At 42.8% G+C, this 21,320-nt stretch overlaps 1 protein-coding gene across 2 annotated transcripts in view; it reads right to left on the bottom strand.

Annotated features, from left to right (window-relative positions):
* PPM1H (protein phosphatase, Mg2+/Mn2+ dependent 1H) overlaps positions 1-21,320 on the bottom strand; it is a 229,476-nt gene that overhangs the window by 154,490 nt on the left and 53,666 nt on the right. For both annotated transcript variants that reach the window (XM_073651589.1, XM_073651590.1), the window contains exon 2: positions 3,182-3,347. In XM_073651589.1, the coding sequence (XP_073507690.1) occupies positions 3,182-3,347 (166 nt within the window). The remainder of the gene's footprint in view (positions 1-3,181; positions 3,348-21,320) is intronic.

Here is a 21,320-nt window from a genome sequence, read left to right as displayed (position 1 = left end):
ACCGCCCGGAGCGGTGAGCGAGAGCAGGGCAGGACGAGACCGCCCGGAGCGGTGAGCAAGAGCAGGGCAGGACGAGACCGCCCGGAGCGGTGAGCAAGAGCAGAGCAGGACGAGACCGCCCGGAGCGGTGAGCAAGAACAGAGCAGGACGAGACCGCCTGGAGCGGTGAGCAAGAGCAGAGCAGGACGGACAGGGCTCTGTTCACACGGAACAGACAGGAAGGGAAAGGCAGAGCCAGAAACCCACAGGGTACTTGCAGTGAAGTAGCGAGTGGACCACAAACTCACAAACGGGAGTACAGATACAACAAGCAGGAGTTAGGTACGAGTTCAGACTCTGCAGAAAATGGAAAGGAACGGACATAGAGGCAAAACAGGTAAAGGATAGGAGAGAGTTCAGACTGGAACTGAGTGGACGGAAGAGACCGACACTGCAGCGGGATACAGGAGCGGGTCTGGGAATACGGCCCCCAGAGAGGCGGGACGAACAGGCAAGGAGCGTGTTCAGACAGGACAGACAAGATACAGGAGCGGGTCTAGGTAATCGGCCCCTAGAAGGCGGGAGGAACAGGCTAGGAGCGTGTTCAGACAGGACAGACAAGATACAGGAGCAGGTCTAGGTAATCGGCCCCTAGAAGGCGGGAGGAACAGGCTAGGAGCGTGTTCAGACAGGCCTGGAAATACAGCCTCCAGGATAGGCAGACAAGAGAACACAGAACGGGACCTGGCACCTTCAGAGTGCAAGCACACACTGAAGGAAACACAGTGCTCAGGCGGGGATTGATTGGAGCAGCTGGTTTATATACCAGGTGACAGACAGCAATAGGCTGAGGACGCACAAGGGGTGTGACCCACAGCAGGTACAAAAAGCAGGAAGTGATCGGGCGCCGCCCTTAAGCAGCAGAAACAGACACAAACAGACAGCATGGAGGGAAGCCAGAGAGACATTCTGGACTGGAGATCAAGTGCGCGCTCTTGCACAGTGGGAGATGGACCACCATGCAAGGGAGCCGCCAGGTATGTTACAGAATGATGCCATCGACTCGCTGAATGTTGCTTGGAGTCACTGCGAATACTGGCCTGCCACTCCGCATTTTGTCAGCCAACGGTGATGGCCCTTCAGCTGTGTTACAGCGATGAACCCATCGTCTAACAGTACTGACATCCACTGTTTTATCACTGTACACATTTTTCAGTCTCATGAATTCGAATGGGCGTTTCACCTTCTGCATGCAAGAATTCACTCACAGAACGTTGTCTAATACGAACATCGATGTCAGCCATTTTGCAAACGGATATAGTCCTGCCACCTGTTGGTGCAGGAAGTTGCAATTGCTGTGGATTGGAGAAGAAGGTTTGAGGAATTGTGCCAAATTCAAATATTTAACATAACCATCTTATTTAAAGAGAAAAAAAATAGGAGGCATTACTTATTGACTGACATATATATATATACACATACATACACCAAATGTTTGGACACACCGTCTCATTTAAAGATTTTTCTGTATTTTCATGACTATGAAAATTGTACATTCACACTGAAGGCATCAAAACTATGAATTAACACATGTGGAATTATATACTTAACAAAAAAGTGTGAAACAACTGAAAATATGTCTTATATTCTAGGTTCTTCAAAGTAGCCACCTTTTGCTTTGATGACTGCTTTGCACACTCTTGGCATTCTCTTGATAAGCTTCAAGAGGTAGTCTTTTTTTTTTTTTGGGCTCTGTGCCCACGATCTGAACCATGCGGATTTACCGCATTCAATACTTTTCAGTCGTCAAATTTCTGTTGCAGAGACTAGCGACTCCGCAAGAGAATTTGACATGCTGCAGTCCTGAAAGACGTGCGGCATGTCAGTGTCCATGGGTGATCCGCAGCCTCTGATGCACGCATAGTGGACATGGGATTTCTAGAGATCCCATCCACTATGCTGTAACATCTGGACGCTGTGGGTTTGACGTCGTATAAACACGCTGCTTCAAACCTGCAGTGGCTCCTGACCGTGGCCACGTACCCAAACTCACCCGCAGCATGTCAATTTCTGTAGCGGACACGCTAGTCTCCACTGCAGATTTTGACCGATCTAAGTGTCATTATATGGGGTGGATTCACATGTACTGACAACAAAAGTGCGGCATTAGAACACCGCGTTTTGGACGCAACAAAAATACGTTGAGTCCAAAGTGCTGCTGAGTGCTGATCGGGATGTCAATCAGACCTTTTCATGACCAAACTTAATTAAAGTAAAGTAAAGAGTTAAATAAACACACAGTGTAAACACTTTATTTGAAATACAACAGACCAATTATTTAATCATTTAAATGAACCAATATACTCACTCCAGTTCTTATGGTAATCCAAGGGTTTAAGCAATGCCCCACCAAATAACTATGCTCCAAAAAAACATTCATTGATGTACAAAAACGCTTCAAAAAACGCATCAAAAGTGCATGTAAAATTTGCATGTGTTTTTTCTGCCAGGAAGAAGAAAAAACGCTCAGGAAATTTCTGCTTCAAATCTGCATCGTGTGCACACATAATAATAATACTCCGTCCCAACTGTCCCCTACTTTTTACTAATGTATAATACTATTGTTAGGTTAACAAGAAGTAGGGCACAGATGGAGAAGAGTTATGACTTTGCAACTGCTTCATCTATGGCTTTGTATTCTTCTCGGATAAAGGCCATATGGCCAAAATGTCAGTAGGTTGTTTTGCTACAATTTTGATTTTTAACCAGATGGAATGAATAAAAGATGAAATTCTAACTGCTCAATGGTGCCTTTTGTCCATGGATATTATAACTACATGGAGAAACTGTCACTTTATCCCGACTGCTCTTCTATTATCATTTTTTGTTATTTTATTTAATCTGACAAATGATACCAGCGATATGGGCCTTTTTATTTAGCGGGAATTTTCTGGTCTTCATAGGGGAATGTGGCTTACAGCATAATTAGGCAGAGCAGCCTAAAAATTACCCCCCCCCCCCCCCCAAAGAATTCTGTTATTAACACCCCCTTAGTAAAGGCCATAAAAATTTGCACTGATTAAAAACCCCATATCTCTGCAAAAGGAGAAATTAAAAAAACAAAACAAAAAAAAAAAAACACATGCATGGAAAAAAATCAAGTCCGTAAGAATAAAATAAGAGCAAAACCCAGGCCACTTACCGAACCTTCCTTCAGTTGTAAACCTTCTCCATTCGGTAGAGAGGATCTTCGCTTGTTCGAAGAGATCTTGTTGGGAGTGGATTGCACTCCACTCTTCTTCTTCACAAACATAACTTCACAGCTTGCCTGGTCTTCATTGTGTGTGCTCTTCCCTGCATTTATCACCCTGCGAAAAAAAACAGAGAAACAAGAACATAACTGGATGAAAACGGACACAAAGAAATATAACGTACAGGTTCATTTACACTGAAAGATTATCGTGAACAAGCAATCCTAAAGAGGCTTGTTCATGATAATCTTGCAGTGTAAAAATGCTCGATAATTGGGTGAAAAGATTTTTGAGGAGGTTTAAATATCATTGATCTCGTCAGACATCGTCCTGTTTAAATAGGACTCACACGGTTTAAGAACAGATACCTGTACAGGGGGGAAAGGGTGAAGTCCAGGGCAACACCTGAGATCTGGTAAATGGAGTGGCTAGCTGCAAGCCTATTCGTGATAGCCATCTTTAGAGCGGCCAGGTGACCATGATCAGTGACTGCATGACAGGCAGCCTGTATGATCTATTATAGAGTGTTCAGTAGGCATTGTTTAGCATGGTCCATCTGTGAAAACAGGCTTTTAAATGACTACATCAGGAAGAATTTATCAATTGGCAGTCATTTAGTGCTGCTGGTGGACTGTGTAAACGGACCCGAATAGTAACACAATACTCAAGTCCATACATAGGTAACCAATGATGTCTGGGTGTCCAAAGCTCATACATACAAGTCCGTGTATAGAAAAATATCCAGTACATTACAAACATAATGTAAAAATCTGCACCCTAAAGAACAATGTAGGGGGGTAGTAGTATCCATTACATATGGGATCTAATGTTTAAAAAAAAAATTCTTGAAATTTTGTTTTACTATTTTTCTTCTCTCATCTCTGCAGTATGGAATATCCAAACCTACAAAACAATCCTTAATATCCATTATCACAAAATGCTTCCATTGATCAATCTCAACCTACAGCAAAACCAAAAGAAATGAACTGGACTGGAGTATAAGTTGGTATACATGCAATGTGTAGGAGCGTGTTCACACTGGCCATTAAACAGACAAAACCTAAGATAGAGACAAAATGAACATATACACTGCTGTAAGTAAAAGCAATAGTGCATATAAATAACATAGGCTACTTAGTAAATACTTTTTTTGATCAAAAAAAGCGTAAAAGCCATCCCTCTAGCTCCAAGATGTACCATGTCATGACGGTCATAACCTCCAGTATTAAAACCTTACCATGTGTCAAAAATCCCCTCAATGCGGATAAGGGCCGAGCAGGACCATGGCGAAACTGTATGCAACCAGCAATGGGAAGCTATATAAATTTAACACCCAGCTCCAAAAAAAAAAAAAAAAAAAAGGGGGTGGCCACACACTTGTGTGCACTAAATTGCTATACATGCAATGTGTAAGAGCATGTTCACACTGACCTTTAAACAGACAAAACCTAAGATAAAAGCAAAATTAACACATACCCTGCTTTAAATAAAAGCAATAGTACATATAAATAACATAGGGCACTTAATAAACTGTTTTTGAATGGGATGGCTTTCACACTTTTTTTCGATCAACAGTGTTTACTAAGTACCCTATGTTATTTATGCGCACTATTGCTTTTAACTTACTTATAGCAGGGTATATGTTGATTTTGCTTCCATCTTAGGTTGAATCTCGACCTACAATAAAATTAGAAGGAAGAGCTACTATATACAGTTAGGTCCAGAAATATTTGGACAGTGAAACGTTTAGGCATATTAGCTGTTCACCAAAATATATTAAAGATATGGTTATATAATCAATATGGGCTTAAAGTGCAGACTCTCAGCTTTAATTTGAGGGTATTCACATTCTAATTGGAGAAAATGTTTGAGTATTACAGCTCTTTAAATATGTAGTTACCTCACTTTAAAAAAGGCACCAAAAGTAATTATACAATTATCTCAAAAGCGCTTCAATGAGCTGCATGGGTCATTTCCTCATTAATCAATCAACAATTAAGCAGATAAAAAGTCTGTAGCTGATTCCATTTGTGAAATTTGCATTTGGAAGCTGTTGCTGTGAACCCACAACATAGGAGCAAAGATCTCAATTTAGCAGAAACAGACCATCATTAGGCTGAAAAGGGAAGAAAAATACATCAAAATAATAGCAAAAACGTTATAAGTGGCCAAATCAACAATCTGGAACATTCTACCTTGATTGCATGTTCATTAGGCCCCTTTCACATGTCCTGATATCTCCGGTACTAGAAAAACCAGCAACTGTGCTATCCGTGTCTGTGTATATAATCCATGTGACATCTGTGTGCACCATTAGTGTGACATGTACTGGAATAGAATGCAGAAAAGGACAGACAGATGTTTCGGTGTTAGATGTGCAAAGATAGAGAATAGATAGCAATATGTCAGTGAGATAATTTGTGCAGTGCATGTGTAGTTTTCTGTACTTTTATTTAGCACAAAAATAAATTAAAAAAAATGGTGTGGGATCCCCCTTATTTTTAATAACCAGCTGAGGTAGACAGCTGCGGGCAGATATTAATAGACTAGGACGGGCCATGGATATTGGCCCCTTCCCAGCCCTCAGCTGCCCTAGAATTGGCGCATCTATTAGGGAGGTGGGTTTCCTAGGCAAGAAGTGCACTTGCAAGCGCTTTGCTTTACAGCATGCAAGCACAGCTCTGAAGCTGGTTGGATCACTTAATTCAGCCAGCTTCAGTGCATCTGCACTCCTCTGATGCTGTAGAGGCAAACCAGCCTCTGATGGGCCATCAAAACATCGGATTGCACTAGGACCAATGTTATTCAATGAGGCAGCGCACACGTCCAATTTGTCTCCAATAATCATAGCATTCATGACTATGGGTCCATGGAAAACATCGGACCACACTTTGAATGTGTCCAATTTTCACGGACAGACTGAATGGAGAACATGAAGAAACTTTTGTCCACATCCAAGAAAAACGGATCCAAGTCTGATCAAAGTGCGATTAGCATAATAAGCCAGTTTTTCTCAAATTGAGAGTATATGGTTGCCTGACCCTGACCTTTGCAGCATCGGAGACAGCATGTTTAAAACCAGCATCTCCCTTTGTCCGGATTGGTTACCTGCTGTCCTACAAAGAACTGGTGACGCAACATTTGCATTATACATCAGACCTGCAGGTCTCCAGCCCTCTGTGGTGTTACCAGCAATACATCAGGATCCACGTAATATTCTATAAACTCCAATGATGTTACTCGGTAAGGCAGCACAAATATTCCAGTACACTTGCAGCATATACCTTGCAGCAGCGGTCAGCAGCACTTGGGCCACTTTCACATTGCAGTATTTTGGTCACAGACCAAAACCAGAAATGACTGCAAAAAAGAGAAATGGAAATCTTTTCACAATATTTTCCTTGATTGTTCTATTTCAGGTTTAGCTTACTAATATTGGCGTAAAATACTAAAGGGTATATTTCAACTTTGATTTTGCGCTCGCTTTTTTTGTCTAGTTTTTGGTATTTTTCAGGTTTTTCATTTGCTCAGTGATCATTCCCAGTCAAACACTGTATACCAGCAAGAAGTCAACATAGCCTAAAAGCTATTCTTTCCTTACTGTTCTCCTTTTCAGCTATTTTATTATGTTAACTATTGCAATTAAAAGGCAACCTGTCATGTCCCCCAGGCCTACAAAACTGCCCCCATAAAGATTTAGAGCCCTAATTCAGTAATACAACTGCCCGGGGACACTCCGACGTAGTAGACGCAAGTATTCTCATTGATGCAAAAGTCAATTTTATTGCCCTCATTCACATTTGCAAATTTTCTTTGACTAGTCAGCAGAGGCGTTCTTTTCCTATAATTCTATGTGCGCACGTTCAGTATTTGATTGAAGAAATTTCTGAAAGGTTGCCATCTCTTTGCAGCAAAAAAGCTGAGTTTTGCTGCAATTTTGGTGTATTTTTGTACAGCAATGAATGATTTTTGGAAGTAGTGATATCCATGGATCCTGGCCCACACCGAGGCAAAAAATATATCAGTTCTCAGCGGCCCCATAAGATGCGCCAAATCGGACGCTTAACCTTGGGCTTTTCCCACTTGCCCTGGCGAGTGGGGTAATAGGGTTGGGGTTCACGTCAGCCTTGTATTGGCAGCTGACATGAAGCCCAGCTTCATAATGGAGGGCATCTATAAGACACCCCCATTACTAACCCCGTAGTAAAAGTTTGTAAATAAAGACACGGCCAGAATAAAGTCTTCCATTTTAAATAAAATTCCACCCGGTTTTAATCATTTGTTCATAAATAAAAAAACAAACACAGTATACTCACCTAACACCTATTCCGCTGAAGCCATTGTCCCCTGTAAAAAAAACAAAAATAAAAAACAACCATATCCCTCACCTGTCCGACGTGATGACATAATCCAGAATGTCTCACGGTGATCTGGGTCACTTCTAGACCAGCCACATCAGCAATCACTGATGTGTCTGTTCTAGAGGACAGCACTCTATACACTGACTGGAGCGTAATCACCCCTGTCAGTGAATAATGCTGAGCTGCTGGGACAGAGGTCACTTGAGTTCATCAGCTGATGAGCTCCGGTGACCTCACTTACGGCACCAGTGCGGTGTAAGAAAATTCTCATGCAACGGTGCAGTACGTGAAGTCACCGGAGCTCATTGGGTGATGAACTCAAGTGACCTCTGTCCCAGCAGCTCAGCGATCAAGCTCCCATCAGTGTATACTGGGTGATCGGATCACTGTGGGACACTCAAAATTACGGAGAATAGGCGTGTATAAAGTGTTTTTTATTTTAATAATCAATTTATTTTTAACTTTTTTTTTTTTTTTTTTTTAAACGGAGCACAGGCACCAGCTGAAGAGAGTAATTCTCCCCTCAGCAGCACCTGCTCTCGCTGTTATCAGCCGTAGGATATAAAAGTAGTCTTCCGCAGTCAATTCTTTCTGCATTTTTGACCCATTGACTTGAATTGAGTCAGTCAAATCCGCAAATATTTTTATACCTGCGTTTTTCCTGTGGATTGGACTGCCTCCATTGAAGTCAATAAAACACACAAAGAATTGACATGCTGCAGATTTAACCGCAATGACAATCCGGAAAGGAAAATTCCTGATCATGTGCACAGCAATCAGGATTTTCATTGCATTAGCTGGCACAAGGACTCCCTAGCGTTATTTTTTTTGGCCCATTTCCGCACGGAAAAAAAGCACCGTGTTCACACAGCCTACATCTTTATGGGGGCAGTTTTGGAGGCTTGAAAGACCTAACAGTTTCCCTTTAAAACTGAGTAATCCTAAAGAAATATTCTCGAAGTATGTCAGAACACCTCCTCAGTATTCTGTGCCTCATTGTAGAGATCCAAATATGCACTAAAGTTGGCCAGACTTGCTTTCAAATTTAGGCATGTTTTGGCCTAAAAAGGAGCGTTATTACAGGGGTACTCTAAGAATGCAATAAAATGGCTCCCGTCAAATAATTCAAACTGCGCCCCGTCGTAGTCACGTGTCAGGACAGGTTGCAGTCTGAATACAGCTCCCCTGACCGATGTCTCAGGTGACAAACGAGCTGTATCGTAAATCACACATACCTCAGAGAGCTGCTGGAGCAGAGCTGTGACATGAGAAGAAATAAATCCAAAGTAGACTGAGGTTTGAGAAAAGGATCCTTTGTTCTTAGAGAGAAGATAATTTTCTCTTTTCTCCTGTCACAAGACTTCTCCTCAGCTCAATGTACCCATATTGCCTATAGGACTATAAAAGGGGACACACACGGTATATTAAAAAAAAGGTGCAAGTCAAAATATCTGAGCTAAAACCGCATCTTCATTAATACATCTAAAATGAAATACTTGCTTATTAGCAAAGAGACAACAGAAGATCACAAGAGTATAGACAAATAGATGGGAAAACACCAGGGCACCCTGAAACTATGATGTCTACCACAAGATGGCAGTGTATAACCAGAACTCCAAAAACAAATGTGTGTGCACCGTCAAGGAGAAATAAAGCAAATAAAAGTAAAGCCAATTGGTAAAATGCACTAATCAACTCCAGAAACATATGTGGGGCGCTAAAGTGACCCTCCCGAAAAGGCTGATAATACTAGCAAAAAAGTAGTAAGTACCCCTTGAAACAGTTACACAAACAAGCGTCACCACAGTAAGGCATCAGACATCCGAGATTTTTGTTGTATATAAAAACATGGACTTGTATTCATCAGTGCTTCAGCATCACTGTGTTTGGTCAGTGGCAGTTTTTACCATTGGTGTTTGGTCAGTGATTTTCATGTATGAAAAAATTACACAATGTTAAAATTTAAAGGGTACATGTTCTTCAACAGAAGTCTGAATGATCATAAAATACTCATAAATAACACGAGGTAGAATAATAGGAATCCTCCACACCCGATCCACGTTTCGCTTGGAAAGCTTTATCCAGGGGAACATTCTTTGTCAGGTGTTTCCCCATTGCAGCAGGAAGTAAGGAGCTGGAGAACACATGATTGCTCAGTAACAGAGCAGAAGTTTGACAGAAACTAATTTATAAACTATCCTCATTCCTCATAGGCTTTACAATGTTTTAATGTGTTCCAGGAACAGCCGTTTGGTTTGCCTGAGATTTATCATAAGGAATTTATCATTGTATGCTACATACAAGCAAGAAGCATGCAGTTTCCTGTTTAAATCATCCATTGGCTCTGATTATATCTGACTGCCTATGTAAACCTCACCTGTACAATATGGTATTGTTCTAGGATTAGCTCACCTACGTAGAGATTATTAAATTACAAGCAACACAGAGAAACAACACTATAGCGAAGCCAAAATCTGCAGATTAGCAATTCCCAGCAAAAGTACATTGGCGAATAAAAAGGTCATGGAGTGGGTCTGGGTGTTTGGAATGAGCTGAGGTCATTCAGGAGCTGAACCGGCTTCATATAGGACAGGAGCCAGCTGTGTTATACAGACAGCTTCTGTCTAGCAGTAGCAATCAGAGCTAGCTTTTTAACCACTTAAATGCCAGTCATTTCCTACAGTGACTTTTAAATGGTGCAATCCTGTGGGATGTCAGTTCGGGCACCTATCGTCATTGACAACCCCCCCCCCCCCCATCCCCACTGAGAAGCAATAGTCGGGTGACATTGGGCTGCCAAGGCAGCCTGGGGTCTGCTTTAGGCCCCCCACCTAGGTACTCCTATGAAGGCAAGCCACAGGCAGGGCTTTATAGAATAGAGTTTCGCTGCATACTGCAATACTCAAGTATTCAATATTTCCATGTCCATGAGTCTTATCTACCAAAACATAAAAATTGTTTATCCCATAATGTAGGATTTAAAAAAAGAAAAAAATATTTAAATGAATTTTTTTGGGGGGTGCGGTGACCTAAAAATGACAGTAAAAAGATCAAAAATCTCTACCTGGCGCTGCTGCAAGAGATTGAAAGGTCTCTCCCTATGTAAACGTGAGAGAGAAACCTGTCAAATCACCTGGAGCAGCACTGGGAAGAGGCGGCAGGGGGGGAGCCAATTTAGTCTAGTCTCTGGCTAAGGTTCCTGGCCGAATCTTCAGAGTACTTTATCTCTGAAATGTCAGGGTGATTCAGAGAATAATATATCCTGCTGTAATTGTGCAGCCAGACTGCGATTCATGCTGTCTGAATCACCTGACAGGTTCCCTTTAAACCAGGGGCGTCAAATACACTGAAGGACAAAATTAAAAACTTGGACAAGTCGCGGGCCAACCTTGATAATTATGAAAAAAAAACAAAAAAAACAAAAACAAACAAAAAAAAAACCTTAAGAATCGGTGGGGTGACAGAGGAGCATATCTTGCAAGTTTGCAGCCCTTACAGAGTAATTTTCCTCCTATTGAAGCCCTTAGATTGCCATTTCCTTGCCCCCATAAAGTATGATGCCAACAAAAGTGACACCCAAACACAGTATGATACCCCACAGTAAATTCCTCCACAAGTATGGTATGACGACCGTACTGTCCCCCTCCCTCAACTCCCCTGGTAAAGTATGGTGATCCCGACACAGTATGATGCTCCAACTGTGATCCCCATACCGCCCATAGTATTATGGGCCCCACACAGTCCTCCTCCACACAGTATTATGGGCCCCACACAGTCCTCCTCCACACAGTATTATGGGCCCCACACAGTCCTCCTCCACACAGTATTATTGGCCCCACACAGTCCTCCTCCACACAGTATTATGGGCCCCACACAGTCCTCCTCCACACAGTATTATGGGCCCCACACAGTCCTCCTCCACACAGTATTATGGGCCCCACACAGTCCTCCTCCACACAGTATTATGGGCCCCACACAGTCCTCCTCCACACAGTATTATGGGCCCCACACAGTCCTCCTCCACACAGTATTATGGGCCCCACACAGTCCTCCTCCACACAGTATTATGGGCCCCACACAGTCCTCCTCCACACGGTATTATGGGCCCCACACAGTCCTCCTCCACACGGTATTATGGGCCCCACACAGTCCTCCTCCACACGGTATTATGGGCCCCCACACAGTCCTCCTCCACACGGTATTATGGGCCCCCACACAGTCCTCCTCCACACAGTATTATGGGCCCCAAACAATCCTCCTCCACACAGTATTATGGGCCCCACACAATCCTCCTTCACACAGTATTATAGCCCCCACACAGTCCTCCTCCACACAGTATTATGGGCCCCACTCTCCTCCATACAGAATAATGGCCCCACACTCCTCCATACAGAATAATGGCCCCACAAAGTCCTCTATATGGCATTGCAGGCCAAATATAATAAACCTGGGGGCCGGATTTAGCCCACGGGCCAGAGTTTGACATGTGTGCTTTAAACAGATCTCTTCAACCTGATGAGGTTTGTTTAAATACTGTAAAAAAAAATTTTAAAAGTATTTTTCCCTATAGAAAAGTTTTTATATATACCAGGTGATCAGTCAAAATACTGATCTGAAGTCTGCAGCTTTTGCAAGAGCTGATTGCAGAGTGGTGTACAGGATCAATTGTAAGTCCCAGTCCATACATCCACTCTCATACAATGGTGTACGGATCCATATAGACTTACTACTGAGCCTATAAACCGTGTGTGCGCAGCAAATGCAGAGGGTGCACACTTCCAACTCCCACCGATCAAAAGCACTGTGCAGCAACTGCCATATAGAAAATCAGTCAAAATGTAATGTTTAAACTCAATTTAGCCTAATTGGCAGCTTCCCAGTGTGCATCCTTGGGGAGTACCTTAGCAAATAGCGAAGGTGCCTAGGACTGTGAGGGGTTAATAAGAATGTATGTCCACAAAGCACTTACTTGTACTCTGCTTACCTGCAGGATGGTAAATTGGCTCTAGGAGGGGAGGGAGGGTCAAGAAGGGGTTATATGTTTAAGGTGTAGAGTGCCTTTCCTATTGTTATCCATTGTGTGGACCATCAACTTTTTCTGTCAACTGTGATTTGTCCAAGAAGGGTAAGTGTCAGAAAGTCTTTGTTCAAATAAAGTACTTTTCTTTTTTTTTTTTTTATTACTGGCTTAGTAGTGGGGGTGTCTGAGACATCTTTCCATTACTAACCCCATGGGTTGATGCCAGCTGTGATTTTTAAAAATTCACAGCTGGCATCAACCCCAACTATCATTACCCTGATTTTCACCACACCAGGGCAATTGGGAAGAGCAAAGGCAAAGCGCATCTAATGGGATTTGCCACTTCTGAGGCGGCAGCGAGCTGGTAATTTAAGGCTGGGAAGAACCCAATAACCATGGACCTTCCCAGCTTGATATCAGCTCACAACTGTCTGCTTTACCTTTGCCGGTTTAAAAAAAATAGGGGGGACCCCACGCCTTCTAGTCAGCTGCATCACTAGATGAGATGCAGGGGTCGCAAAACCAGAAAATTCCCGCACAGTGCATGCGCTGGGGGGATTCACATGTCTGCAGTCACACAGTGACTGCAGACTTATCGATTTGGACCGGACAACCCCTTTAATGATTGTTCAGCTTTCAGGCGTTTTCACCATTATAGATCTGGTTTCATATTCTCAGGGTTGGGATAAAGAAATCTGGATTACTGCCCACCAATGTCTACCCTCATTACGTCTAGGACTGCAGATAATGTGAACTGAACAGCTGCATGTTCTAAAAGAGCAAACCGCAAAACTTGTCACAGCCCTTCATGGGATCAAAAATAAGAATCCTCACAACAGCTTACAGAAGCAAATAATCATGTCACATACAGCGATGTACATTAATTGAACCATTTGCTGTAGGATATTTCATGCTCCAATGATTTAATCCATTAAGAACTTCTATTACTGCTATCTCTTATCTGTGCAGTTCCATCATCCTAAACAACATTTCCCTATGATGCTGTTTTTTACAGAGTATTCAGGAATTACATTAATAATTGGGTTTACAGTGGTTTGCGAAAGAATTCACCCCCTCGGTTTTTTACCTATTTTGTTACATTATAACCTGTTTAAATATTTTTGTAAACAGATTTGTGTGTGATGCATCAGAACTAAAATAGTCTAAGTTACTAAAGTGAAGTGAGAAAAATATAGGCAGAAAATAAATGTATGAGATCAAATAACTAAAAATTGGCATGAGCATATGTATTTGCTATGACACCCCTACAAATGTTTGGTGCAAGCAATTATATTCATAAGTCACATGCTTAGTGAAAGGAAGTCCACCTGTGTGCAATCTAAGTGTCACATGATCTAAGTGTCACACTCCTTTTCTGAAAGGCCACAGAGGCAACAACACCATCAAACAAGAGGCACTACTAGCCAAAGACCAAGGAGATCTCCAAACAAGTCAGGGACAAAGTTATAGAGAAGAAGTACAAGTCAGGGTTGGGTTCTAAAACACAACCCAATCTCTGATGATCCCCCTCCATCAAATCCAATATCAGCAAATGGAAAGAACATGGTACCACAACAAACCCGTCCACCCAAACTCCCAGCCCAAGCAAGGAGGGAATTAATCAGAGAGGCAGCACAGAGACCAAAGGTAAGAAGCTGCAGAGTTCCCAAGCAGAGACTGGAATATCTGCCCATACGTCCACAATAAGCCGTACACTCATAGCATGGTCATCGGTGACATCGCCAGTTGTGATTGGTGGATTCTCGGTTATCAGCTGTGTATAGAGGGTTTATCAGTTATTGTAATCCTCCTGATGATATGGAGCCTCCAGTAAATTCTTCCTGAAAGGACAGTCTAAAATAGTGGCCATTGTGAAAATTGCGAGTTTACAAATTTTGCCTTTTAATAAAAACAATTACCGTATATGAAATAAAAAAAATGTTGCCAAAAGTTAAAACAAAACAAACCACGTACACAAAAAGACCTGACTTCAACAAGAAGTCATTTATTTGATTATAGCCTTCCTATAAATTAAGTATAGTAACCAGATACAAAAACATAACAGAAGAAGAAATGAGCTAAATAATTTTGTGTGACTTGTGCGTTTGTCATCACAATACAGGGGTGCCCGTTGTTGTGTGCGTAAACTACAGGGCATGCAGTTGCCAATGTCAGAAGCCTGCTGCCATATGCACCAACACCTAGTGAATTAAACTAGCCTCGCTCCGGCCGGATACGTTGTCAGTGTGGTTTTGAACTGCAGATGAAAGCAGTTTGTTGATGGTCAAATGGTAAACTGTTTAGATGTAAAACCACATGCAGCCATTAACAGTGAAAACTGCACTTGCGACAACAAGAATACCCAACCTTATTAAAGGGGTTTTCCGGGACCATTTTATTTTTTTTCCTTATTGGGCTAAGAACTGACAGGCAGGTAGTTGCTAACTACCTGCCAATTCTGCCTGGTGCCGGATCAAAGTGATCACAGACAACTCCTGGCGGTGATTCTGCTGCTTCAAGTCAATAGGGCAGCTCTTTCTCTTTCATTCTGCTCCATCGACGGAGCAATACTGTCGATGTCATGCTGACTGACAGATGGCTCCCGCAGTAAGGCCCCCTTTACACGTCCGTTTTTTACTTCCGTACGCGGTCTGTTTTTTAAGGACCACAAATACGGAGACACACACCAGTTTTATTCAATGGGTGTGCGCATATGTCTGGTTTTCACACGGACAGTGCGTCCATGTGAAAAACTCGCTGACGTGTCAGGCTTTTTTGCGCAGCACGGATAAGATGTGTGCCGCACATGATAATATCCGTGTGTCATCAGCGTGACACGTAACAGCGCCTGGGAAAAAGCGGTACAGTTGACGATGATCCGTGGAGACGGCTGCTGAAGGCAGCTCTCATCATTGCTGCCTACTTGCGCTGAGATCAGCGCAACCAGGAGACGGGCAATGATGGGAGTTGTATTCAGCACCCACATAGTAACATAGTAACATAGTTTGTAAAGCCGAATAAAGACTTGCGTCCATCAAGTTCGACCTGTTAGTTCACTGTACTGTGTACATGCTGTGCTAAATGAAGAATTAAATAAAAGAAATGGCGTGGGCTCCCGCCGATCATTCATAACTACCAGAGGGAAATCTGCCCGCTGGGGGCTGATGTGATTAGCCAGGGAAAGGGCCATTTGCCAAAAATGTTCCCTGGCTATTAACAGCTCACAGGTGTTTGATTAGCATTTACTGGCTAGATTACAGGGGGACCCCAGAAACAAATTGACGTAGGGTCCCCCTATAAAGTCTAACCAGCAAAGGCTAAACAAAACAGCTGTGGGCTGATATTAATAGCTGGCCCCCTCCGAGACGAATGACATCAGCCTTCAGCAGCATCAGAAATGGCTCATCCATAAAATGCGCCAAATCTGGCACTTAGCCTCGGCTCTTCCCACTTGCCCAGGTTCGGTGTCAAGTGGTGTAGTAGAGTTGGGGTTCATGTGAGCCTCGTATTGACAGAGGACATTAAAAAAAAATGACATGAACCCCAATCCTATTCCCCCACCTACCACCGCACCAGGGCAAGTGGGAATAGCAGAGGCTAAGCATCTTATGGATGCGCCTTTTCTGGGGCCGCTGAGGGCTGATATTAGTCTCAGGCGGTGGCCAGTATCCATGGCCCCCTCCCTGGCTATTAATATGAGCCTACAACTGTCTGTTTAGCCTTTGCGGGTTAAAACTTATAGGGGGACCCTACGCCAATTTGTTTATGGGGTCCCCCTGTAATCTAGCCAGTGAATGTTAATCAAACAGCTGTGAGCTGTTAATAAACAGGGGACATTTTTGGACAATTACCCTTTCTCTGGCTAGTAAAATCAGCCCCCAGGGGCGGCTTTCTCTCTACTGGTTATGAATAATCGGCGGGAGCACACGGAATTTATTTTATTTAATTCATTTTACACAGCATGTACACAGCAGGTGCTGAATACAACTCCCATTATTGTCTCCTGGTTGCGCTGATCTCCGAGTGAGCAAGGGACAATGATGAGAGCTGACCACAGAAAAGGACATGAATTCAAAAAATAGGCCTTACCAACACCAGGTCAGATTACCAAAGCACAAGCAGGATGCAGCAGACGGCCATGATAAAGGCAGGGGCAAGCACAGGTGCGAAATACAAATGCAAGTGGCTGTGTAGTATTACAAATGCGCATAGACGAGGCTTGCATAGGACGCCTGTCACACAGATAGATGTGATGCAGAGTGTTTTTTTTTCTGTGATGTTTTTTGAATTCATGTCCTTTTCTGTGTGTCGTTTTTAATTTTAGAGTAGGGACTCGGAAGTATCAGGAACGTTGACTCGGGTTGCGAGCTTGCATATTTTGGCCAAAATATTGACCAATACCTCATGTAATGTATTTATCTTACATCTATACATTGTTTTTTATCTTTTTATTGCACATTTTTCATCATTAGCAGGATGCAGCCAGGCCCTTTAGTGTTGGTTGGGTGAATTGGGGAGTCTGTCCTGTGGGGTGCTCTTATACAGTCCGCTTGATTTAAAATTATGGGAGTCATTAATAGGCTGTAAGCCAGACACTGTGCATCACATCTATTTGTGTTAATAGCATCCTATGCAAGCTCAATCTGTGCGCAAGTACTACACAGCTCAAAAAAATAAAGGGAACACTTAAACAACAGAATATAACTCCAAGTAAATCAAACTTCTGTGAAATCAAACTGTCCACTTAGGAAGCACCACTGATTGACAATCAATTTCATATGCTGGTGTGCAAATGGAATAGACAATAGATGGAAATTATTGGCAATTATCAAGGAGTGGTTCTGCAGGTGGGGACCACAGACCTCATATCCGTAACCAATGCTTTCTGGCTGATGGTTTGGTCACTTTTGAATGTTGGTTGTGCTTTCACACTCGTGGTAGCATGAGACGGACTCTACAACCCACAGAAGTTGCTCAGGTAGTGCAGCTCATCCAGGATGGCATTTCAATGCGAGCTGTGGCAAGAAGGTTTGCGGTGTCTGTCAGCGTAGTGTCCAGAGGCTGGAGGCACTACCAGGAGACAGGCCAGTAGACCAGGAGACGTGGAGGGGCCGTAGGAGGGCAACTACCCAGCAGCAGGACCGCTACCTCCGCCTTTGTGCAAGGAGGAACAGGAGGAGCACTGCCAGAGCCCTGCAAAATTACCTCCAGCAGGCCACAAATGTGCATGTGTCTACACAAACGGTTAGAAACCAACTCCATGAGGGTGGTATGAGGGCCCGACATCCACAGATGGGGGTTGTGCTCACAACCCAACACCGTGCAGGACGCTTGGCATTTGCCACAAAACACCAGGATTGGCAAAGTCGCCACTGGCGCCCTGTGCTCTTCACAGATGAAAGCAGGTTCACACTGAGCACATGTGACAGACGTGGCAGAGTCTGGAGACACCGTGGAGAGCGATCTGCTGCCTGCAACATCCTTCAGCATGACCGGTTTGGCATTTCTTTGGAGGGCCACACAGCCCTCCATGTGCTCGCCAGAGGTAGCCTGACTGCCATTAGGTACCGAGATGAGATCCTCAGACCCCTTGTGAGACCATATGCTGGTGGGGTTGGCCCTGGATTCCTCCTAATGCAGGACAATGCCAGACCTCATGTGGCTGGAGTGTGTCAGCAGTTCCTGCAAGATGAAGGCATTGACGCTATGGACTGGCCGCCCGTTCCCCAGACCTGAATCTGATTGAGCACATCTGGGACATCCACCAACGTCACGTTGCACCACAGACTGTCCAGGAGTTGGCGGATGCTTTAGTCCAGGTCTGGGAGGAGATCCCACAGGAGACCATCTGCAACCTCATTAGGAGCATGCCCAGGCATTGTAGGGAGGTCATACAGGCATGTGGAGGCCACACACATTACTGAGCCTCATTTTGACTTGTTTTAAGGACATTACATCAAAGTTGGATCAGCCTGTAGTGTGTTTTTCCACTTTCATTTTGGGGGTGACTCCAAATCCAGGCCTCCATTGGTTAATAAATTTGATTTCCATTGATGATTTTTGTGTGATTTTGTTGTCAGCACATTCAACTTTGTACAGAACAAAGTATTCAATGAGAATATTTCATTCATTCAAATCTAGGATGTGTTATTTGAGCGTTCCCTTTATTTTTTTGAGCAGTGTACACAGCCACTCACATATCTGCCAATTCATGGAGGGGGTGGCTGTTGCATTAGTATTTTGCACCTGTGCTGGCCCTGCCGCATCCAGCTTGTGCTTTGGCAATCTGACCTGGTGTTGGTAAGGCCTGTTTTTTTTTTTCTGTGACCGTGATGAGAGCTGCCTTTAGCAGCCGGCGCCTGGGATCAGCGCGAACTGTAATGCTTTTCCCAGGCCCTGGTACGTGTCACATGGATGTGTCACACACGTACATACGGATGACACACGGACACGGACCACGGATCTCACCAGTACTGTTTTTTCCTGTACAGGAATCACCAGGATGTGTGAAGGAGGCCTTATACAGCAAGGAGCTGCCTGTCTTTATCAGCAGGACATCAGCAGACATGCCCCATCAACAGAGCAGAGTGGAGTGGAAGCTGCCCTGTCGACATGAGGTCACCGGAAGCCACAATCTATGGTGGGAGCGGTCTGACCACTCAGCTTGCAGAGATCGGTGCTGGGCACAACAGTCAGGTACTTAGCAATTACTTAGCCCAATAGGAAAAAAATAAAATAGTCCAAGATAACGCCTTGAAGAGCAACAATGAGTGTTAATGCCATATACCAACAAACTTTCCTCGTGAGAACTTTCTGAGAATTAACTGGACTGTTAAAATAATAGACCATAATCTTAACGCACTGTTCACATCACCTATAAGCCAAATATATCCAGTGAGCCCCATTTATCTAATGGAAGCCCAAATGAGTGTACGTCAGTATATACTAAGCTACAGCAAACAAAATGTATACAAAAAAATAAAAAAAAACTTCTAAAACAAATCAAGGCAATTCTGCATAACCTAAAATATTAAAATGATAAATCAAGGGAAAAGTTTCCATTTTGAGAAGATAAATATGTTTACAAAGATGCAATAAAATAATAGCTAAAACTAATTCCTGCAACAGAAAATGTGTTATTAAATTGCACTTGGAGCAAAAGACCTTCACGGTAGAAAGCACATTCACAGCCGCTTAATTTCTTGTGAGGTAGGGTCACTCTGCATGAGCGTGGATCTAACCGAGATGACAGCTACATAGTCCAAACTGTTCCAAGTCCTCAAATCGGTGGCCTTTTAGGACATGCGGATGCAATTATGCAAAATAATCAAAACGACAAAGAAAATAACAGATGCACTGCTAAAATACAAGGGAAGGTGTCGGTGAGCGCTCATCCCTCATGTTCTGATGTGTTTAGCTACTGTGTTCTCAAGACTATCTGTAGATGATATAAAAATTATCAGAATATGGTTATGCACATACAAAGTAACGATGATGTTGGTATTGAGAATCCATAAAATAAATCCCTTAAACAATCCAGCTATAACTTTCAAAACTGAATTTAAAAGACACCAGAGCTGAAATCTAATTAGTTTTTACCAGAAACTGTTACATTTACATTCAGGATCAGCATAAATAGCATTATCTCACAGCAGCCCTGTCTGTAGGAGAGTTGTATACAGTAGTATTTCAGCGGTGTATTGGAACAGGTTCACACCAGGGCTGAGAAGTCGGTAAGCCGAAAGTTCAGACTTTATGAATGGACAATAATTAGTATTAAATAATATATTGGCTATAGTAATTTTTTTACTATCACTGACTCATGTTTTCATATTTAATTCAATGTTCCTTTTATGGTTTTATTCACTACTTCTGAAGATTGGCACAAATTTAAGCTTTCTCCTAACACCCACGAGTGTTTATAGTCACTGTATAAAAAAAAAAAGTTTAATTGAATCAACCGGGTACCAAAACCGATTTATTGTATATGGAGCATCACTGTAAGTGACATATCCAAATTGATAAGAATTCTGTATGACTGATGATCAGGTTGGATGATCCTCTCTGTTGGGCAACAGTGCCTTGAAGCTCTTCTGTTCTGAATGTTGTACCTATGCCCACATACTGCACAAACAAGGGTTATCCTTTTGTAGTCACTTTGATACTACACTTAGTTTGCACGGTTATCTCTCCTGCAAGATTGCGCTCTCGAGTGTATATCCAATCATTATTAAAGGTAAAAATGTTCGCGAAAAGTAAGGGTCTTGAAGCAGCATGAAGATCCCAAGTACTAAAGGGTTTGTCACTTCTTTCTTCAGGAGCACATCGCTCCTTCGCCTCTTGGCTTCCAGTTGGCAGCGGAGTGATGCACTCCCTCCCATGGTAAGCGGCCACTCAGACTACAGGGTGGTCAGTAACCTAGGAAATGAGCTGTACACAATAGAATTTAAAAAAACTCCATTCTTGAGAACGTAGAGGTTTTTCAATTAAAGATAAAAATTACAAAGTTGCTTGTTTTAAAAAAAACTTGCAATTTTACTCAAAAGGGTTTTTCTCAAAATCTTATTTTTTTCACGAAGCACAGTTAATACAATGCCTTGAAAAAGTATTCACACCCCATGAACTTTTCCATATTTTTTTCACGTTGCACCCACAAAACAAATGTTTATTTGGATTTTATGTGATACTTGCTATTTCAGTTGGTTTATT

This window comes from Phyllobates terribilis, unplaced genomic scaffold, assembly GCF_046119375.1.
Source record: "Phyllobates terribilis strain yellow unplaced genomic scaffold, ASM4611937v1 Scaffold_11__3_contigs__length_659146591, whole genome shotgun sequence".
Lineage (NCBI taxonomy): Eukaryota > Metazoa > Chordata > Amphibia > Anura > Dendrobatidae > Phyllobates > Phyllobates terribilis.
The sequence above is the reverse complement of the archived record's forward strand: the minus strand, read 5'-3'. Positions and strand labels throughout refer to the sequence as shown.